This window comes from Tauraco erythrolophus, chromosome 14 (assembly GCF_009769465.1).
Source record: "Tauraco erythrolophus isolate bTauEry1 chromosome 14, bTauEry1.pri, whole genome shotgun sequence".
In the NCBI taxonomy this organism is placed as follows: Eukaryota; Metazoa; Chordata; class Aves; order Musophagiformes; family Musophagidae; genus Tauraco; species Tauraco erythrolophus.
Genome location: NC_141478.1, coordinates 8675740 through 8692806, shown reverse-complemented (window position 1 = coordinate 8692806; position 17067 = coordinate 8675740). Strand labels below are relative to the sequence as shown.

Genomic DNA, 17067 nt, shown 5'->3' with positions numbered 1-17067 from the left:
TGGTGCGAGACTGGCATGGGGAGGCTGTCGTGAGGGCATGTTGATGGGTTGATGCCAACCGTGTATTGCTGGTGACCCCTGGTCCCAGCCCTCCTGCTGCAAAGGAGCAGAGAGCACGAAGGCAGCTCTTTGTCCCATTGCGATATCCACAGAGGGAGAAGGAGCCGGCGTGCAGGATGGCTGTCCCCCACCAGCTGCTGTCCCCGGTAAGCCCCAGTCTGGCACACGGTGCAGGCTCTTGGGCCCCAGCTGCTGCAGACTGTGAGCGAGCCAGCCTGCTCCCTGGAGGGCTGCACGGGGCCGACGGCAGACAATGTCCATATTCTTTGTGCAGAATGAGCTTCCCTTTGCCTCTGGGCTCATGTAGTTTGCTCTGAGGTTGGGCTGGTGCTGAGACCCTCCTGGCTCTCCAGCTGCCCAGGAGCAGAAACAAAGTTTGAGTGATTCTTTGGAGGAAAAAAAAAAAATCCCCGCCCCCAAAAATCCAACAAAGAAAAAAATCTCCCTGGAAAGACTTTGTCTGATGATCTGCTTTCTGGCTTTGAAATTGCTCCGTGATCCTGAACAGCGCCAAAGAGACATGTGTCCCGTTAAATACATCTTCAACCCAAGTTGTGAAAGGACAAACACCATCAGGCTTCCTTGCTTGATGCCTCTCTGCAATTACAACCGAGCAGGACCTCTGGATCCCTCAAATGCTCCTGCGAGATTTTTATACCTGTCAGCGTATCACCAGCCTCTTGGAAATACTTTGGAAATAGGACGCTCATTTTCAGGAGCACCGAGTTATCAGGCTCATCATGTCTGTGCTCACATCTCGTACGACGGGACGTGGCCTTGGGCTATGGAGAAGGATGCAGGTGGGCTGCCACGGCCTGGCTGGGGCTGGAGGTCATCGCTCCTCACCACTGTGGTCTTAAACCTCCATGCAAAGCCCCAAACCCCAGTGACGAAGAACATCTTCGAGTCATGTGAGGAGAGCCTGACAGCCAAGGGTGGGGATGTCAGTGCTGGGCTGGTGAGTTGCCATGTGTTGGCCAAGTGGCAGTGAGGCAGGTTGTGTGCTCCTGCCTTGCTCCGGGTGTAAAGCAAAATGTATTTGCTTCACAGTGGCACGTTTGGATAACATGAGCTCAAGGGGTTCACCCCACCTTTAGCCCTGGGGAAGGTGCCCACGGGGAGGGAAGGGTGGGGGTTTTGGGGTGCTGGCGAGCCCTGGCTGTGAGTGCTGCTCTCTGTCGAGGTGCTGGGAGAGCAGAGGCTTCTCCGTAATTCGGTTGTGCCTTTACCTAGAGGAACAGCAGACCGAGCTGTGATGAAAGATGAAAACCATCCCCAGGTCCACTGTTTGTGGAGCTGGATCGACTCAAACACAACAGCCTGGTTAGCGGCATCCTTGGCTGTCAGAGTGCCTTCTCCTACAACACTTTGGCAAGGTGCTTTTTTTTTTTTCATGTTTATATGAACAAAGTAGAGCATCGGGAGAGGAGCTTTTAAAGTGTCTGTTCCCTTCCTGCTCTCCTTTCTTCCCTTCCCTGCCTCCTCCTGCCTCTGTCATGTTTATAGGCGTGCTGGTTAGCTTTTCCCTTTCAGAGCCAGCTGACTTCCCACAAAATACCTGCTAATCCTGGGAAGCTCAGAGCTCCGAGCCACTGTCTTGATGCGTGCATCCCTCCACTCTCGAGTGATGCTTCTGCTCTTACAGCTCTGCAATAAGAGCAAACAGGTGTGTAGGAAAAGCTTGAGGGGGAGAAAAAAAGGAGGAGTTTTTTTTTTCTGGCTGGGTAGAAGGGGACCAAACCCTTCTCATGGGTGGTGGAGGGTGGGCAGAGCTGGCTGTGATTTATTAGCAATGCAGATACAAACCTTGGGGGAGTCGTGGCAGTTGGCTCAAAATAAATCCCCAGGAGAGCTTGTCCAGTCCTTTGGCTTTCTGGAGAGCAGCCGGTGGGATGGGCAGGCAGATGTGGTGTGCTGTGAAGGTAACGGGGGACCAGGGCAAGTCTCCTTGTGGGTCAGAGCCTCTCGGCCCACGGCTGTCCTGAGCAGCGTGGCTGGGAGCCTGGCCTGCAGCCAGCCCAGCTGGGCATTGCTGCCCGCTTCTTCCAGCTTCGTAAACATCTGAGGAGCCAAAACACTGGAGGATCAAAGTTCGGGTTCCTTGGGAGCTGTTTGGGAAAACAAATGCTTCGTGGGAGCGGGATCTGAGTCCAAGAAAGACTGACTCTTGCCCTCCCCTCTCTTGGGCAGCAACTTTCCTGGTGTTCAGGCTGTGTGGGAAAGCTGGAAACGGGATGAGCCGAGCTATGGGGGCGGATGGAGCTGTGGGGGAGCGGAGGAGGATAAAGTGGGATGGGGGACCGAGGGAGGGCCCTGGATTCGGCTGCTAACCAGCCATGACTGCACAGAGGCAGAGGAACTCTTTGGCACCGGTGGTTTGCAGCTCTGAGCTCTGGTTTCTGTGCTGGTTTCAGGATCCAGACACCGGAGCAGTGGGGAGGATCTGCACAAAAAATTGCAGCTACATTAGAAACAGGACTTGAGATGAAGCTGCTGTGGATGTAAAAAGCTTCTGAATTTAGACTCCTGTGGAGGCTGTGGTTTTAGAAAGCATGCTGGTGGGTTTGTGTGGGTGGGCAGCAGTGGGGCAGGGCTGGGAAAGGCGGTGGGTCTGGATCCATGCCTGCAGCCCCCTCCTGCTGCAGTGCTTGTGCAGCCCCTTCCCCAGCTCTCGCGCCTGCTCTTGCTGGACTCCTCTCGCGCCTGCTCTTGCTGGACTCCTCTCGCGCCTGCTCTTGCTGGACTCCTCTCGCGCCTGCTCTTGCTGGACTCCTCTCGCGCCTGCTCTTGCTGGACTCCTCTCGCGCCTGCTCTTGCTGGACTCTTGCTCCTGCCTCCTTGTTCCCGGTGCCGTACATCACAGTAACAGCCAGTTCGTGGGAGACTTTATTTTCTCTTTTTCTTCCTCCATCCATTTTCCTGTCTGCAAGCACAGCATGAAGTGCACCGCGTGCATGTGGCTGGCAGCGCTCCCCTTTGGGTCCTGTCTGAGCTCATGTGGTCTATCAGGACACCGTTGTGCCCATCACTGAGGCCCTGTGCCTTTTTTGGGAGGGCTCCTTTCCACCCCGTGCTCTTTGGTGCTACTCTGGACCAAGAGTTGTTTCTGCCAAGCTGAACTCTAGTGATCCTGTACCTTTAGTACATCTCCTTATCTTGCTAATGTGTGTAGGCACCGTGCTCTCTGGGGGAGAAACACAGCTGCCTTTGGAGCAGGGCTCGGCAGCTCTGTCTGCCTGTATTAATTTATATATGTATTTTAATTTCTGAAAAGCCCCGGACCTGTTCGGAAATGGGAGTGTGAGGGAATCTGACCTCCAGTTTGAAGTTGCAGGGAGGGTTTAATAAGGCAGAATATGGTTACTGAAGCCGATTTTGACCGGGGTGCTGCTGCTTCTATAAAATGCTGTTTGATCTTTAAAGACCACAAAATGTTGCATGCTGCTGGCTCTTGCTGTGTATGAAATCCTATGGATAAAAGCATCCTTGCCTTTGCCATGGCAGGTGCCTGGGGAGCTGCCTAAAAAGGGGAGCTCTTTTGGTCTCCTGCTCCCTGTAAAGCAAAGGGTGCTGCCTCACCTTGAGCTTTGTGCTTGGTGTAAAACTCCCACGGCAATTGTTTTTTCTCCCCTTGGACTGACCTCTCAATTTTTGCGCTGTTGCTCATCTCTGATAAATGAGATTTCTTTGACTTTGGACACCTCAGTTCTTGCTGAGAACCCCAGTGCTGGTTTCTCCCAGCACCAGCTGAGTAATAGTGATGGGATATTGAGGAGGGTATTTGTTGTGATGGCAGTTGCACTGCTGCCCACAGCACTTCTTCAGCTCTGCTGTCCCACTTGCACCTATTTCTTCCTTTCTGAGAGCAAGTGACTGGGCATAACTCCTCCTGCAGTGAAAAACCTTGGATATAGTGTGCGATAACAGGAACATACTGCTTCCTGTGTGCTGCAGCAATCTGTCTATGCTGGGTCCAGGCATCCTGCTGTCCTCTAGTAACACTGACACATTGTCCCTGGAAGGGATGCTCTCTGCTCCATACGTCACCAGCCAGAGCTGGTGCGGGATGTAGCGGCTGTCCTGGGGTGAGCTGGAGGCTTGTGGAGATCGCAGAGGAGAAATGCATGAACACATAAACACAGGGCACAGTGCACCCTTAGTGTCTTGTGTCCTTGGGGACAAAAGTGAAGGGTGAGGTCCCGGTCATGTTGGTGCTGCTGTTTTTTCAACGCAGACACTGTCCCTCTCTCCTCTAGGTACAACTCCTATGCATCCTTGTGGATGCCAGGCAGCATCTCTTAATTGCAGTTCCTGTAAAAGACATGTTCAGCAGAGCTTAAAGCTGTTTCTCAGAGTATCTTCCACAGTAGTGTCTTCATATGGTGATCTCGGTAGATAGTACATCTAGAGCAGCTTTTCTGCACCTAGCAGTCACTCTTAGCCAGCCTGGGCCAGGCAGATGCTGTTGGAGTGAGAGTGAAGCTCATCTGAAAGGTGTCCTGCAGGGGAGTCCTCTCCTCAGAGTGCCTTTTGCACTGTGAACTGCTTGTGTGTAGCGGCTGCGTTTCTCCAGGAAGGCTGAGAGCTAGCTCCCTCCCCAGCTAGGGAGATTGGGAGCTTTTTCCTTTGCCCAGACTTTCTGGACGGGCCTGATTTGGATCATTAGGTTGGATGCAGTTGGGCCTATGGGATGGGGACCAAGTACATCTCCCTCGCATCCTCTGCAGCACCCGCGTATCCCTATGTGGCCTCAGCAAAAGGAGCAGATCTGCTAGTGCAGCAGGAGCTGCGTCGCAGTGATGTGTTTTATGATCGTTACCTTGACGAATCACAATTACACTGTGGGGTTATGCTCATAATTGTTTCTACAAAGCTGGATTTGCTTTCTTCCCGCCCCTTTCCCGCTGACCTCAAATTATCCTTAACGATGCAAAGTTATCCACCGCTGGATGACTTCTCCATGCGCTTTTGGGAAGGGGAAGCCCATGCTTTAAATGGGGAAAATATTGCCCTCATAAGTCTTTATTCAGCTGCACTTGCCTTTAATGCTCAGTTACCAATTCACTTTTATAACTTCCATATTGAAGGAATCAAGTCCTTCGTGCCTCTGGTTATTAAATGTATGTGATAAGTGCCTTATAATACTGTGAAAGATGGCTGATTCCTTTATGGCTTCCTCAGCCCTGCGTGGGGTGGGAGGGGTGGATAAAAGGAGCCGGCATTGCCCACTGTGGCTGTGCTTTGCGCTGGGGTGTGGGACCTGCCCCAGTGCTGTGGGTTTCCCAGCCTCCAGGGCTTCCCATCAACATCTGCAGCACCTCTGCTTGGAGGCAGCAGATCTTACCAGTCAAGGGTTTTAAGAGACATCTTCCCTTTATCCGCCCCCAGCAATCAAATTCATATTTGCATGGTCTGGAGCTGGTGTGCCAGGAGGTTTGTTTATAATGCTAAACGTATCAGGTAATTGGAAGCTAATGCTTCTGTCTGGATTGTGAGGTATAATATGCCTGGATGACGAATCAATTTTCCTGTTGCCCTACAAGAGAGAGGAGTCAAATGCTCTGCTTGCCTTTCCAATTATATATATATATATAAAATATATATATATAAATAAACTTGTGTGTGTGTCGGGGTGCTGCCTGCTTGCTGGCATGCAATATATTCACTGCCCAGCATCCAAACATGAGCAGTGGCACTTGGACAGCATGGCTCTAACAGGAACGTGTCATCTGCTTTGGCAGTGAATGGAGCTGATGGCAACCTGATGAAAAGTCACTCCTCTCTGGTCTGGGCTAGATACAGATTTGGGTAGCGTGTATGTACTCATGCTATACAATACTTGGCTCTTATCGAGTGCCTTTTTTAGCTATTGACCGCAGCGCTTGAAAAGCTGAGAGATCAGATAAATATTATCCTTGTTGTATGAGGAGGGTGAAGGAAGGCCAGACATGTTAAGTAGCCTCAAGCTAATCACTTGGCAAATTGGTATAAGAGGCTGTTTTTCACCTTTGCCTCATGCATGTGGGATGAGATGAGTCTGGGTGTGTTTAAATCCCAGGGGATATTCTAGTTGCCCCTTGCTGCATTCCCCATGGGCTGGAAGGGAAGCACATGGAGCTGTGCAGGCTTGATGTGTGGTCTCAAGAACATCAGCCTGTGTCGTCAAACACCTTCTTGCATGGTGTCCTTCTGGGAACGAACGGAACTGTTGTTCCCATGGAGTTGGTGGTTACCAGTCCCCTTCCATCAAGCAGAGCAAGGTCCTGGAACTTCTGGAGACCAGCTGGAACCTAAACCCTGTGACTTGGTTACCATATGGTCACCAACAAGATGGTTGATCTCTGTGTCTGTATGTATGTGGAGGCCAAGATACGATGGAGGGCTGGCCTCCTAAAGTCAGCTTTTGCGAGCTAATCCTGTGTCTTCCTTTGGAAAGCTAACTGATTTCCTCAGCAAACAGATGGCTTTGTGGTGAAAGGTTAATATGATGCTGCATTACATCATAAGTGGTTTGTTTTTCTGGAGAAGACCCAGTATAGCCCAGATGTTGTAGGTGAAGAGCTCAATAATGGAGAAGTGGTGGTGGGAGGTGTTGAAAGAGGAGATAACCACTGAGGTTCCTTGGGGTTGATGTTGGCTCCTGCTTTTGTTGGGGACGCTGGCACAAAAGGCAGGAGCATGCTCATGGGCTTCACTGCTGGCATGGTGCTGGGGCTGTGGGAACACGATGGCCAAGGGGAAGAGCTGCAGTAACAAAACCAAGAGAGTCTGGAATGCAAAGTGGGATGGATGCAAATGTGGGTGTAACGAGGCTTCTGCTGCCAGCTAGGAAATCATGTCAGTTGGAAATGACCTGCTGGATTGAAGCGCTTGGTGCAATGCTCAATTACGGGGTAGAAACAAGCCTCCAGACTGATGAGGCTCTGAGAAAGGCCAGTGTGATCTCAAGCTGCAAATCATGATGTTTCCAGTGTAACTGAGAAGTTGCTCATGCTGTTATAGAAGTGAGACCTCCTGGAGACTGCTCTGTGGTTTTGGTCACTCTTATTCAAGAAAGAAGGACTTAAATAGGCTGATGAAGAAAATAGAGAGCCCTTTTCTATTACAATGTCTATCACAGTGGTCCTTCTTTCATAGATCGCCAAGTGTGAGCGCCAGTTGTGCTGGGTCTGAAACCAGAAGCAAAATAAGCTCGTTACGAGGACTCTGCCTGAGCAATATATCTGCATCGCTTCTGGGACTTGAGTTAGTATCTCTTCAAGGCACTTGAGACAATTTGCCTTGCACTTCACTGCTTGGTACAAACGTGCTGCCTTAGAAGAGCTGGCCTCATGTAACTTATAAACGATCGCTGGATTGGTCTGGCTCTTGCTTGTAAAAGAGGGAGGAGGAAATGCCAGGAAAGGAAGAGAGCTGCTTGAGCAAAGACAGTTTTGACGCTAGAGAAAATGGCTGTAAAATGCTTATGAGGACATTTGGGTAAGAAGTGAGAAGAGCAGGGGGATTCTAGTGCAGCATTTCAGTATGAGTTGGGAGGGCAAAGCCCTTGCTACTCCTAAGATGGGCTTTGATCTGTCTGTAGAAGGCATGGTATAATGGCAGCTCTGCAGTGCAAGGAGACGTGGACCAGCGGACCTTCCAGACAAGCAGTATAAGAACGAAGCGAGGATTTAAACAAACACCCCCTTCCCTCCATTACCCCACAATCCCCCCCCCACCTCATGAAAAGTGATCAGTCTAGTCTGTGGTAGCGATGCATCTCATATGGCCTCGATTAGGTGGATGTGTACATGGTGAGCACTCCAGGGTTCATGAAGTATGTCATTGGTCTTGAAGTTACTGTGTCCTGTAGAAGAACAGTTTATTGTATAGTATCTGAGGAATGACACAGGAATATATATTTAGATACGTTTTCAGGAAAGGAGGAGTAACCCACTGACTATAATTCATACCTCAAAGCCTGATTGCAGAGACCTGGGCAGGGCTGGGAGTTCACATCTGTGTTTGGTGTGAACCCAGCACCCGTGCTTCTGCCAGGTTAATGAACTGAGGCAGAGGACAAGGGAAGGTCTCAGTCTTCAGCAGCAATTGTGAGATTACAAGATTTCTGGGGCAAGCAAAACCCTAGATGGAAAAGGAGAGGAGATAGTTGACATACTGAAGGACATGAAGAGGAACTTAAGTTTTATGGGTGGAGTATCTTTGGTTGGTTGGTTTTCTTTCCTGTGCAACCACTGCAAATTTTGCAATCACAGCTTGACTCCTCGAGCTTTCAGAGTAAGATGCCTTTCTGTTTTGTTTTTAAAGTGGATTCAGGCAAACTCAGCCAGTGCAAAGTTACACTGTTCTTTCTAAAGCAATAGGGAACCAAAGGAAATGATTTTCCTGGTGTATCTTTGAGGTGCCTGTGAAGCAAGACTGATTTTCTACTTGTAGGAGCTAGGGTGCAACTCCTGCTAGGTTGAAAAATCAGAAAAAAGGGGAAGAAGCATTTCTGGGAGTCCCTGAGAAGAGAAGTGTCTGTGTAGCTTCAAGGACTCAAAGTCCCTTGCTGACCTGTGCACCTAATTCAAGACGATGCTATTTCCCTGTGTTGCACTCCGTGTAAAGCAGCTGCTGGGTTGGGGATTATCCTATATGTAAGTGTGTGAGTATGTATTTATTCCCACTGTTGCTTCTCTTGTCTCTCCCTTTATGGGTGTTGTGTGTCTGTTAAATAACATACCAAGGCATATCTGGCTCAGGAAGCTCATGGGCTTTGTTTGGGAGGTTGGAACACAAGTTGTGGAGTTGTATTTACAGTCTAGTGTAATGTCATTTCTTGGAGCCCCTCATAGCTGAGCCCCCCAAAGACCCTTGTTACCCCAGTGCTGAGTTGTCAAAAGTTCTGCCTGTGCATGTCACTGGGAACAAGCTTGAATCTTTTTCTACCTCTCCTAGATTGCTGCCCACACGGCTTTGTGTCAGGTCAAAAACAACCTTGACTTTTTTTAGCAAACACAATCAATAAAACAAGAGTCAATCTGGCCGCCGCCTCCTTCCCAGCTGTGGTTGCTCCATAGTTCCGGGCTCAGGGCTGCTCCATTTCTCCCCGAAGGTCATTGCTTAGATGCTGTAGCTCCAGCATGCCCTGGTGGTAAACTTACACCACCCCATTCCTGCTTCTTTCCATATTCTTTCTTTCTCTTGGAGGAAGGAGAGGTTGCATTTAGGTTGCAGGAGCTGCTGGTGGGAAATGTCTTCAACTTCTGTTTCTAGCCTTGCTCAGTCCTACAATCTTATGGCCCAGGACCTGAACTCACAGTCCTGCCCTATCTCGGAAGGGTTTCAGCGAGCCATCAGATCTCTTGACTGATGCCTCCCAGTCTGTGTTTTGTTCTGCAAGTGTTTGCAGGGGCCTTAGACATTGGCAGGGAATACGAAATGGCTGTAATAATGTCCTGTTTCTCATTCTGTCTGGGACACAGGCGATCCAAGCTGATGAGCAGGTCATTGAGGATGAACCATAACTTACACTGTCACGCAGTAGCCAGTTGGGAGCTTATGCTGTGTCCTTATGCTAACCCCTTGGGATATGCAGACAATTACGGAACATGTGGAAAGCAGGGGTGACTCTTGCAGGTCTCTGCTTTTCTTGGATCTGCATGGTAAGAGCAAAGAAATACGTTTACATTTAGTCCAGGCTTTGTATTTTTCCTTCTTGAGCCGGATGGTATTTGGGATATAGCTCAAATAGGTCCATATACTTCCGTCATGCTAGTTCATCTGTTCTTGTGCAAGCACAAGGTGTAGCGAGTGCTGGAGGAGGAATGTACAGCTCCTGTGACTGCTCTAGAAGTGGTCAAAGGTCCCTCTTCCACTTACCCTCTGGATCACCACGTGGGGTCCAGCAACCTTCTTGCCTAGAAGGAATGGTTCTCATTGTTGGATTATCATCCCAACCCTGCATTACTTGGAAACGTTTCCCCGCTCCAGGACTGAGCCCAAAGCCAACTATTGCATCAGGGCAGATGTGAGCTGGGGTGCATGTGTTCATAAACCTCGAGGTTGGGCTTTTTACATATTGTCGAAGAGGACCAGCCAGATGTTTTTCCCACTCTGTTCACTTTGAGAGAGGACCACCTCCACCCGCTCCCCACAAAAGGCTCTCTTGAAAATGTTTGTGCTTTCTGGTGGAATGGTGTCCTAGTGCGGTGTGAGAGAAAGCCTGAACTGGCCAAGGACTGCCTGGGGGATGAGGACCAAGCTCTTTCCCCACCACACAGAGTTGCAGCTTGTTTGCAGAGGGCCGTGGCCACAGCTAGCCAGCCACGCTGCTGCCAGCATCGCTCCTGTGCTGCTGATAACAGGGGACCCTGTTCTCTGGGGCTGTCGGTCTGTCACCTTCCCCCAGCTCTAATATTTACTGCACAATGATCCTGCGGTGACAGATCTATTTCTGTTTTTGTTCTCTATAACATACCTGCCAGAGCGCCCTGGGCGACTGAGGAATTTATAATAAAGGCACTGTTTCCAAACCAAGTTTGGTGTTCTCCTGCCAGCAGCCCTTCCAACCAGGAAAGACTAGGACCCTGTTTGTCCACCTCAGTAAGAGACTGGATAAATATATGACTTTTTTTTTCCATTTAGGCCCTAAGTTTTTGTTGAGAGGTTTAATTTGCTTTCACTCCTTTTGCGTGAGCTGTCTCTGTTTGTCTTTGTTTCACTGACGTGCGCAGTGAGGTGCAGAGAGGGGCAATGACTTGGGGAAACATGTTCAATGGCTTGATTGCACATTCCATGCTTGAAACTGGGTAAAGCCATGTTATTTGGCTTTTCCAAAATGCTGGGGAAACAGAACAGGGCTGGGTGGTAAGGTATGACACCCTCCCTCTGTGTGCTGTCCCCTGCACGGGAAAAGTGACTATCTGGTGCCACAGCTGAGCCTTTCCTTCTCCTCCACAGACACATAGAGAACTGGAAGAACTTGCAGACGCTGAATGCCGTCGACATGGAGCTGTACACAGGACTCCAGAGGCTGTGAGTATGTCCTGCGTGTCACGGAGGAGAACAGCCCTGGGCAGCCCCTTCCTTCTAGCAAAGAGCTGCAGCTTCCCTCCATCCGCAGCCTCCACCCCACAACCTTCGGAGCCTGTTTAAGCTGCTGGCTCTGCTCTATTGTGCTTCGAGACTTTGCGAAATGGAGATGAAGTGCTTTTTGGTCTTTGTTGGAATGTCGCTAGCTCTTGACAGCTCTGTCAACACACATCAGCCCTGACTGCTTTTCTTCCTCACTGTTCTGGTTCTGGGCTTGCACGTTGTTCTGACTCGTTTGGGCCCCACAATACAAAATTCCAGCTGTCTCCACCTATGCTTCATTGCTGGGCTGTTGGTTGTCATTTAGCACAGTTGCCATCATGGTTGTGCTGTGCAATAAGGGAATCACATCTGAGCACCAGGAAAAGTTGACTTTGTGCATCAAGGAGGGGAAACTAAGGTCCACGAGATTGAAGGGACTTGCCAGGTGCTTGGGAAGCCTGGCCAAGTGACAATACTACTCAATCTCTTAATTTACCCCTCCTGGAGCTGAATGTGCCCTGGGCGCTGCTTGCATGTGATGCACGATGTTGCTCAGGGTTGATTGGAGACTCTGCCGATGTGTTTCACTGGGAACTTTACCTTAGGTACGGCTTGCTCGCAGGCTGGGGGAGAGGTGTATGTTGCTGAGCACTTGATAACCAAGCCCCAGCAAGCTGTACTTTTTAACACCCCTCCACCTTGTAAACAGGCCGGCTGCTCTTCTCATCTCACGTAAGGAAGCAGCAATGGAGCAGGGCATACTTTTGTCTGCAGCAGATATTAATAACCCCTGGTCATAGTGCTGATAGAGCTGCTCCAAAACAGGGGCATGGGATGAGGATTCCCCCTTCGATATCTGTAACTCCCTATGCAAAATACTCACCCTTCCTTATCAGCAGGGATTTTCTCTTGGGTTTGAGGGAGGGGAGGTGGTGGTGCTGGAGGATAGGCTTGCTGTGGGGTGAGGAATTGCTGCTTGTGAAGATGGAGGGAGAAGAGAGGAGCAGTAGATGCTCTGGGCCACCCCAGCAAGCCTTGGGGGATGTGTGGGGAGAGACTTGCCCAACAGCCACTCTGTGCTGTTGTGGTATCACATGAAGTTGAAAAGTCCAATTTCCTCTTCGCTTGTAACTCATGGAGGCTGTCTGGGGAGAGATGTGCCTCCTGGCGGGGACACCCCAGGGCTCCCAGTACACCTCAGGTGCTGAGTGTGGGGTTTTAGAGCAGTCGTCACCCTCGGCTCCATCGCTGCCCTTCTGCATCTCTTTGCAGGACAATCAGGAACTCAGGACTACGAAACATCCAGCCACGCGCCTTTGCCAAGAACCCTCATCTGCGCTACATGTGAGTGCCCACGGCTCCGGCCCCCTTTCCCCTCTGCTCCCTGTGGAAAGACGATCCCCAAAGTGGATCCCCAAATTCCTCATTGGGAAAAGCAATGGGAGGGGAGGGGGATGTTGATGGGGAAAGGGAGGGGAGAGGTGGTAAAGGGTGGGAGAAGGAAAAGCGAAGGCACAGGAGAGTGCAGTGGGCTGTGATGCAGGATAGGGTGAGCTCCTGTTGGGCAGCTGATGGGTTTTGGTTTCTAGTAACTGCCCTGGCTTTGATGGCTGCTCTAAAGGCCCCTTGTGCCATTAGCAGCCTTGTGTTGGCCCATGCACGTTTTCCTTTCTGCGGAGTTTGGGGGGTGGCCACACTCCCCAGCACACAGCCGGAGCCTGCCCCACTCATTAGCTTTTAACCAAAGAGAGCTTTTCCGGCACAAATCCTGGGATGTGGGGCTGTCAGCTCTGCTCCTAATTATTGACTTCTTAAACTGACATCTCCAGCAGGCCTGGGGTAGGAAAATTTTTGTGCCCAAGAGATTGGAGACCTGTTATCATGGGACATTGATTAAGTGCTCAGCTGCTGGGGCATGGGTAACCAGCAGGTAGGGTGGCCCAGGGAATTCCTGTGTCCTTGAGACCAAGGGCACTGATTTCTTTTCTGGATATGTATTTACTTTTCCCAAGGCAACAAAGGACAGGCTGAATTTCAGGCCAGCGTGCAAGGCGCTCTGTGGGCTTGAAATATCTTGTTAAAGTGACTGTCTGAGATCAAACCCCTCTCAGCTCCAGTATAGATATGAAAAGTGAAAAGGGGCTGGTGGGAGGCCCTGGCCTTGGGCACGGACTGATGGGCTGGATGGAGAGTGTGCGTATTCCTGCTTTTTGGAAACCAATGCTAGTGGCTTCTGCCATGAAAAACGGCTGTAGCATCCATCCGTTTGAGTCTGCAGATGCATGTGGCCATCTATATGGGTATGTTCCTGGCAGAGGGAGGTAGATGTGACCCGCAGAGCAGGATAGATTTGTCTTTTGATGTCTGCTAGGAGATGATGTGAACTGAAAAACCCCAAAAGCTTCTTTTTGGAAAACCAGTTACAGTTGCTAAGTGACGGTAAAGTACTTGCTAAATAGGAGATCTGCAGTACCAAAGGGCATGAATAGTTAAGGGCATTGTGGACAAGCAGGGAGCCTTTTTGAGTTTAAAGAAGTGCTTATCTTGTTATCATAAACCCTTCTTAGTGCTGACCACTGGGATTTTCCTGATTTCTGAACTGTGTTATTTTGTTTTGTAGCCTTTGTTTTGTGTTTTCTGTAGTTATTTGTCACTGGGAAGCTTATCTCTGAATACCTCTCCCAACTGATTTTTTTTTTTTGAGGAGGGAGGGGATTGTTTGTCAATTGTGCAGTTGCTGTTTATGTATCTAGCAGATAAAATGATAATATTTGATTCCTGATGAAATTAGCTTGGATATCACAGGAGTTTAGAAGGCCATGTATACTTGTTTTGAGGTTGTGTCATTAATGTGTACACATGCAATTGCAGCTTCTTCCAAAAGTGTTTGTTTTTGTCTTTTGAGATTACTTCTGAGAGGGAAAAAACACCACATCCATCTCATGCTAAGAGTTAAGGTTGGTATGTGGTGATGAAATATGTGTTTGTTTACTGCTTGGGCCATATAAGATTGATCACATTCTTAACATCTTTCTTTCCTTGCCTTTTGAAGCTCGAGGCAAGTGAGTGTATTATTTGGTTAGTGTTTGTTAGTGGGTTTTGATGCTGTTCCTGGGACCTGGCAGTGTGGATGTCTGCAAGGTGGATGTCTCCCATGGTCAACGCTGGGTACCTGGGGATGGAGATCTGGTGCTTGCGGGGATGGTGGCTCCGTCCTGCTCCCTGGAGATGGTGACACCAGTCACTCACATCCAGGCTACTTTTTCTGGGGCTTTCTCTCCCTGATGAGGGGACCATGGTGGCTCCTGAGGCTTTTTTCAGCCTGACAGATACCTGGTGTTTTCCTGGGGTCCCATCTGTGCACTGTGCCAGTGCATTGGGGTACCTCCTTGGCTGCTCCACAGCTGCTGCCTCCTGTGGAGCTTGGCTCACCGAGAGCCTGACATTTTCTACAGCCGCTGCACGTAGGAGCCAGGGATAAAAGGATTAATGAAAATGTCACTCTGCTGTAAGTCTTGGGCTGCTGTAAGCAGGTACAGTAGCTGACAGGAGCGAGGGATACTGTCCCAATCCCCTTGCAGTGGGGCTGGCTAGAGCTGGATGGGTTTGGGACTGGGGACCATGTGCTTAAGGACTGTTGAGTTACTGCTACATGTAATTGCTGCCACCCTGGTTTTCCTTCTCCTTTGCTGGCTGTTTGTATGGTTGCAGGTGGAGTTGAGTCAATAAGATGGCAAATGTGTCTAATAAATGACAGAGAGGTTTCACTGCCAGGGAGGGCTGGCACAGGATGTTGGGGACCCTGGGCTGAACCTTTGCAGGCTGCTGCTAGCTGGGTATGAGCAGCAGCAGGCGTTTTTCCACGTGAAGCTTGTGTACAAATTGTGAGGACTCAAAAGCTGGTTTTCCTCCTCCCGCCCCATCCTGGGTTAAATCTCAGCCTCCTGCTGAAGTGAGTTTTTTCCCCAGTGCCTTTTTTCCTCTTGGATGGGCCAGATAGCTCTGCCTTCTTCGAGCAACATCTATTTCTGGCCCTTCCTGGGTGCATGCACTTGTCTTCAGACCCCAGCTGTGCAATCACAAGCAGATCACTTATTCCAACTCTAATTGCAGGAGCTCAGGTTTGTGGGGGTTTGTTGAAGATAACGGTTCTGGATGAGGGTTGGCTTGTTTGTGTGTTGTTTTTTTTTTCGCCCCTTCCCCATCACAGAGTCAGGGATAAAAGGTGAGGAACCCATGAAGGTGATTTTCAGCATTCAGCTGCTCGAGTGGTACACTTCAAAGTGCTCCAAAGTGTAACCTGGCAGGGTCATGCCTGTCCTTTAAGGCTTGAAATTAGCTCTTTAAGTGTAAGGGGCTTGAGGCCACCTGATCAGTGGAGGAGTAGCAGGTGACTGGGGGCCAGAGGTGTGGATCTAGACATAGCTTTGGATTTCTCTTCTCTCTCCTTGAATGAGGACAGTTAGGGGTCCGTGGCTTGTCTGATCGTCAGTGCTGTGAAAGCTATTACTGTTACAGAGGCAATTAATCCAAAATATAACACTGGGATTTGCAGCGTGGATCTACCTCTTCTGCTGGCCATTGGGCCAAGGCAGTTGATTCCTTCCAGAACAGGTACTGGCTGGATGTTGAATGGGGATGGATGTGGGTCTGATCTAAACTGGATTATCATCCTGTGTCATTTTGTGCCCTCGCTGAAGGTCGTCTTGCTGGGTAAAGTTACATTGGTGGGTTTCTGGTCCTTTTTCTGTGCAGCTTTGACAGCCCTTTGGCTAATATGGGAATGGTTGTGGAGAACACCTTGCACTGGATGCGAGGACCAGCAGGTCTAGGCTGTGGAAAGCTGAGCCCTTGTAGCCAAGATTTGTGGAAGTTAGTGTTAGCATTCCCTCTTTACTGGGAAGCAGGTACTTAAGAGACTGTGATTCCCTCTAAATATTTTCCTGGGCAGCTGCGTACTCAGCCAGCCAGTCAGGAGGCTCTGCCTTGTATTTGTGGAGAGGGTAATTGTGCACACCTTATTTATTGTGTAGTAAAGAAAACAAATTAAGGCTGTGTAATTATAGAGACAGGCACACTTTTAAATAAGGCTTAAGTAGTCAGATTTCTATTTAGAAAATTAATAATTGCCATTTCTGTCTGCATTCAGAGGCTCTTCTTAAACTGTCTTCTGCAGGTTTATACATGCGCTAAATGGGTTTGTGGGTTGGCCAAGACACAACTCCTGTCAAAGAGTTCTCTCTCAGCGCTGCCTGCCAGAGCCAGGATGGGACTGAGGATCAAGGTTTTTCTTCCAGCCTTCATCTAAGGGTTTTAAAGATGAAGACCTTGAATAAAGCCAGAATGGACTTCAGGAGTGCTTGATGCCGAGTGCAGCTGGTTTTTGAGTATGGTGCGGTCAGATCACCTACTGCTGTGCAGGCATTTTTATCTGTGTCATCCTGTCAAGTTTTTCTGTCCCAGAAATGAAGATTGGGGGGAAACTGGAAGGTGCTGGCAGGAGTATGCAGGGACCTGCTCTACCTGGTGAAAAACTGAGCTGGTTTGATCTGTGGGCTTATTTTCAAAGGCACAGCTAAGCTGTGATTAATCTGGAGACTCCCAGAATCTTCTCTGGAGGTTGCATTGTTTTATGAGGATGGGGTTATCTCTGGTGTCCTGGCTGGGTTTGTGGCACTTGTGCAGTGTCACGTGAACTGGTACCCCTTGGTATTGGATGCGCTTTATAGCTTTGACATGGGAGTTCCTAGAGACGTGTTAGGATTTTAAACTTTGATAGGAAAGAAACTGGGCTGCATCCCCTGAAAATTGAGGTGGCTGAGGCAGCCCAAGGCGGATGAGTCGCCGTGTACCCTAGTCAGTGCTGTTTCAGGACAGCACTCAAAGCCCTCCAGCAACTGAGGCTCGTGTGCTTTCAAAGGGCTGCAGGCAACCGTCTTGCAAGGCTGG

The 17067-nt window shown here is 49.6% G+C and overlaps 1 protein-coding gene across 6 annotated transcripts in view; it reads left to right on the top strand.

The window, feature by feature from the left end:
• The window catches only part of NTRK3 (neurotrophic receptor tyrosine kinase 3), a 209968-nt gene that overhangs the window by 21561 nt on the left and 171340 nt on the right, over nucleotides 1-17067 (top strand). For all 6 annotated transcript variants that reach the window (XM_086619990.1, XM_086619989.1, XM_086619988.1 and 3 more), the window contains 2 exons: nucleotides 11005-11079; nucleotides 12391-12462. In XM_086619990.1, the coding sequence (XP_086476116.1) occupies nucleotides 11051-11079; nucleotides 12391-12462 (101 nt within the window). In that variant the 5' untranslated portion in view covers nucleotides 11005-11050. The remainder of the gene's footprint in view (nucleotides 1-11004; nucleotides 11080-12390; nucleotides 12463-17067) is intronic.